The 4,320-nt window shown below is 45.3% G+C and overlaps 1 protein-coding gene across 1 annotated transcript; it reads left to right on the top strand.

Annotated features, from left to right (window-relative positions):
* The first annotated feature begins 1,722 nt into the window (after positions 1-1,722).
* Positions 1,723-3,941, top strand: LOC135651754 (phosphatidylcholine:diacylglycerol cholinephosphotransferase 1-like). The gene is made up of 3 exons (XM_065172160.1): positions 1,723-2,595; positions 3,169-3,306; positions 3,403-3,941. The coding sequence occupies exons 1-3, from the start codon at positions 2,149-2,151 to the stop codon at positions 3,733-3,735; spliced, it is 918 nt and encodes a 305-aa protein (XP_065028232.1). The 5' UTR covers positions 1,723-2,148; the 3' UTR covers positions 3,736-3,941.
* The last annotated feature ends 379 nt before the right edge of the window (positions 3,942-4,320 follow it).

Below are 4,320 nucleotides of genomic sequence, written 5' to 3'. Positions count from 1 at the left end.
AAAGCCTTCGAGTTCCTAAGTTCTTATCTTATTTCAATTTTTGTGCTTACAAAAAACTGGGGATCTCACTTTTTCACAGGTCCTGTTGTTCATGTATAGAAATGAAAACTTTACTCTTTATCCTTTTCCGTTAAGACAGGTGTAGCACATATCAATTTTTTGTATGCCCAATGTTCAGCCTATCCTTGATGCAGTTTGCGAGAAGCATTCATTTGTGTTAACTATTACTGAATCGGATATTTATTTCTTTTTTCCTGTAGTATTTTTGTAGCTCAAGTTATTATGTTCTTGTGAAGAGTTGGAAGTAGCTGATTTAAATACTAGTATGTCAGAAAGGCTGAGCTTCTTTGTTTCTAAGCATATCCTTAATCTATCAATTTCACCTTGTAAGGTAGTACTGCCATGATATTCTACCATTCATGACTCCACAGAGCAGGAAATCCGAGCATATTAGGTTAAGTCAAAACTACTGCGCCTCATATATCCAAGTGCTTGCCTCATTCTTCTGTGTATACTCAAGATGTGAGTTCCCACAAAGCTTCCAGTTCCAGCACCACTGAATAAACTTCTAATGAAGTCTTTGCCTTCACTTTTCCTGTTCCCACACCTTTAATTGCTTCTTCTGAACCACCACTTACGCCTACAATGACTCAATCACCATCAGTTTGCAGAATGCTTACTGGCACTGAAGATATCATTCTGTGGTTTAGCTTAAACCCACCCAGAGCTGACGGTGGCATTGTTTTGTCCTTTGTATTCATGTCCAAGTTTCACCTTGATTGACATTACAGCCCTGCAACTCAAGTTTGGATCTGGAAACCAGCATACTTGTGTTGGAAATGAAGATTTTTGTTGTGCCACTTGCATGCAAAACTGAAGCAACTTATTTTTTGCATAGTAATTATGTATTAGGAATATAAAGTTATGATCAGGTGTAATTTGTATCCTATTTGTTATTTGTTATGCTGGATTAGGACAAATCTAATTTGATTCTTTTCGTATAATGGACAGATGATCATTTTTATTTCTCTAAAGCATTTCTTCCTCTCTTTTGGCATCTGTTTGAACCCAGGTTGATTTTGACATCAGTCATGATCTGAAGAGATTCGGAGTTCTTTTTTCAACTTTGGTCGACTACCAGATCATTGTTGATGCGTGAATTCTGCTTTACTTCTCCTTTGGCGTCTGAGGTATGACGTGGTTGTCGCTTTTCCTCATCGCTTATTCACCATGAAATGACTTCAAATGCTAATTTCTAATTTATTTCCAACTCTTTTTATGTTTTTTTTTTTGAGAATTCATGCATATTTTTAGAAAGTAGATAATTTGTGTTATAGTTAGTGCCAATGAGATGATCTCTATTTGTTATTATATTAGAAACCACAGTAGGTCTGTAAACAATAGTTCATAAATTAGATATTGTATTAAGTGCTTTGATTATAGTGAGCGTATGATGAAGCTAATAAGTTGAACTATGAAACAGTTGGACACCCTTTGCTCTGGAGTTTATCTTATCCTTGCCGGAGGGGAAGGAATGTATCAGAATCGGAGCTTTTCTATTGGCTGTGCATGGCCGGAGCGGATCCAGTGGATTCCTAATCCGCCCTCGACCAATCACGCCCTCACCCCACCACCACAGCTCGTCCCTTGGCGTTGCGGTCGGCGTTTTGTTAACCGTGTGGCTCCCGCCACGTTGGAGCGGTGGATCTCTGCGGGGTGATACCGTCTCGTACGGGCGAGGTTGTTGCGTCCGAAACAACGGCCGGCTAAAGGATTGTTGAACGACTTGGTCGTGGCTGGTAGGCGAGAATTGAATGCGGTTCGGAACGGGTAAAGGGTAACGCACGGCACGCCGTTCTGCATTCCTCTTGCGAGCTCCTTTTGAACCGTTAGACCCCCGTTACGATCTTCGCTCCCCTTCCACTTGCTCGCCCACTGGTCGCCTGTTTACTAACCCGACCCCACTCCTCGCTTTCCCTTTGGTTTCTTTATTATCCGCGACCGATCCAAAGCTCGCACGCATGCCCTACCAATCCACCACGCTCCCCACATGCTTGCCGTCCCCCAGCCTTGAGAGATCCGACCCTCTTCGTGCCACATCCTTATAAATCTGACAGCAGCGGCGGATCGCGACCGCCATGTCCAACCATGACGGCCGAGAACGGCGGGAGCACCACCCATCTCTGTGTGCAGAGGAAGGCCGCGGAAGGAACTAGGGTGACTCTGGGCATCGCCAACCATGACCACGGCAGCGAAATCGACCCTCGGCGGCCACCACCACTACCTTCATCTCCCGGCGTGAAGGACGGCAACAGAATGGGGACGCCTTCGCCGCCTCCGGTGCCGCTGCTGCCACCCCAGGGGCCGTCCTTCGCCGGATGGTCGATCGACGGCCTGGCAGGGGTGGCCAGGCGCCACCCCCTGCTTTGCGCCTTCGCGTTCTCGCTCTTGTTCTTCATGGGCGTCGAGTACACCATCCCGATGGTTCCCTCGACTTCCCCGCCTCTGGATTTGGGGTTCATCGCCACCAAGCCTCTCAACCGCGCGCTGGCCACCGCGCCCGCCCTCAACACCCTGCTCGCTGCCCTCAACACTGTGAGTCTGATAACGTGTCCCCTTCTTTCATGTATCTTTTCTTCTCTTCTGCTCCCAATTTTTTGCACACTAAATCCATATTCTGGAAATCGCTTGCAAACTCCACACGGTATCCATCTCTACTCTACAATTTCACCCAATCTTAATCTGCCATGTTGGTTCTTCCCATGCTTTTTCATGGAATTAGATCTAGAATCAGATGAACGGTCAATTGGCCTCATTATACATTACTAAGTTTAGATTTGGTCCAGATGAAACGTATGAAATACGTGGCTTCTGTAGCATCTTGGTAATTGCTCGTATCATATCGTCAATGGCTAATTGGTTTCAACATCATATGATCACCAGTTGTGGTAGATGTATCGTATCAACGATTCGATCGTGTTCGTTTCATCATGGAAAATTCAATCGAGCTTAACATGTCAATATCTGACATTAGTGGATTTAGTTTCCTCCTTACTTATTAATTAAATAGATTAGGCCGTCATGTCAGGGGCGGAGTAGGAGAGGTATGCCTTCTTGGATTTGTAGTGGTTGATGGTTTCATGGAGATTGGCCGTATATTTTTCTCAGGTCTTCGTGGGTATGCAGACCGTGTATATAGTGTGGACCTTCCTGGTGGAGGGGAGGCCACGTCCGACCATCGCGGCTCTCTTCATGTTCACTTGCAGGGGGATTCTCGGCTGCTCCACCCAGCTCCCGTTGCCTCAGGTACGCTTCTTCTTCTTCTTCTTCTTGGTCGCTTCCCCCTCGGCTTTCTCGGTCTCTGCTGGTCCAGCTTATGCGGGGTCTCGATCCCTGGTGCAGGGTTTTCAGGGTTCAGGAGTGGATTTCCCCGTGGGCAACGTGTCCTTCTTCCTCTTCTTCTCCGGCCATGTCGCAGGGGCCGTGATCGCATCCTTGGACATGAGAAGGACGAGGAGGTGGGGCATGGCCCGGGTCTTCGATTCCCTCAACCTGCTGCAGAGCGTGAGGCTGCTCGCCTCGAGAGGCCACTACACCATCGACTTGGCCGTCGGCGTCGGTGCCGGCTACGTGTTCGACGATTTGGCGGGCAAGTACGAGGCGAGCAAGTTGAAGCGTGGGGGCGAGCACCGGCGACCGTGCTTCAGCTGCGAATGCAGCTGTGAAGGACGTTGACCATTCCATGCAACATACTGATCCCCTCCTCTCGTATGCTTCTTCCTCCATTGTTCTCTGCCTTCGATTTTATTCTCTCCGTTGTTCCAAGTACTTTTGACGTCTGCTGATCTCAAACAAAATTGCTAGCTCAGCTTATGTTCCTCGAGTCTTCATGTAGACCAAATTATCGAGGGATAATTTAAATATTTTTTAAATTAGAAGTACTTAAAATGAGAATACTGATTGGAAAATTATGAGTATTTTGCATTAAAATCGTTTTTTCTTTCAGTGAAAATTTCTTTGAATCTATAAAAAATGTTCTCTGTCCAATATATTTACTCATATCAAGTTTTATGTTGAGTCATATTTTCATCTGAATTCATATATAAAGTATTCAATTCAATTTGCAATTTCTAAACAACTAAATTATATATCATTGTTGCAATCTTTTATCTGGTGTCGTGTGAAATCTTCTAGTCCTCATTAGGAGGGATGATTAATTCTGATACATCAATATAATATATCTCGAGGATAAATAATTGTTAGATCAGTGCCACCATGTTGATAGGTAAATGACTACGAGCTAGCAGACGTTTGAGATCA

The sequence above is a fragment of the Musa acuminata genome, chromosome BXJ3-10 (assembly GCF_036884655.1).
Source record: "Musa acuminata AAA Group cultivar baxijiao chromosome BXJ3-10, Cavendish_Baxijiao_AAA, whole genome shotgun sequence".
NCBI classification, from domain to species: Eukaryota; Viridiplantae; Streptophyta; class Magnoliopsida; order Zingiberales; family Musaceae; genus Musa; species Musa acuminata.
The sequence above is the reverse complement of the archived record's forward strand: the minus strand, read 5'-3'. Positions and strand labels throughout refer to the sequence as shown.

Excerpts from the sequence above, each read along its gene's own strand:
- LOC135651754 (XM_065172160.1), top strand. The coding sequence starts at position 2,149 with ATGACGGCCGAGAACGGCGGGAGCACCACCCATCTCTGTGTGCAGAGG. Across the intron at positions 2,596-3,168 it reads TGCTCGCTGCCCTCAACACT|GTCTTCGTGGGTATGCAGAC; the intron begins GTGAGTCTGATA and ends TATTTTTCTCAG. Across the intron at positions 3,307-3,402 it reads CCCAGCTCCCGTTGCCTCAG|GGTTTTCAGGGTTCAGGAGT; the intron begins GTACGCTTCTTC and ends TCCCTGGTGCAG.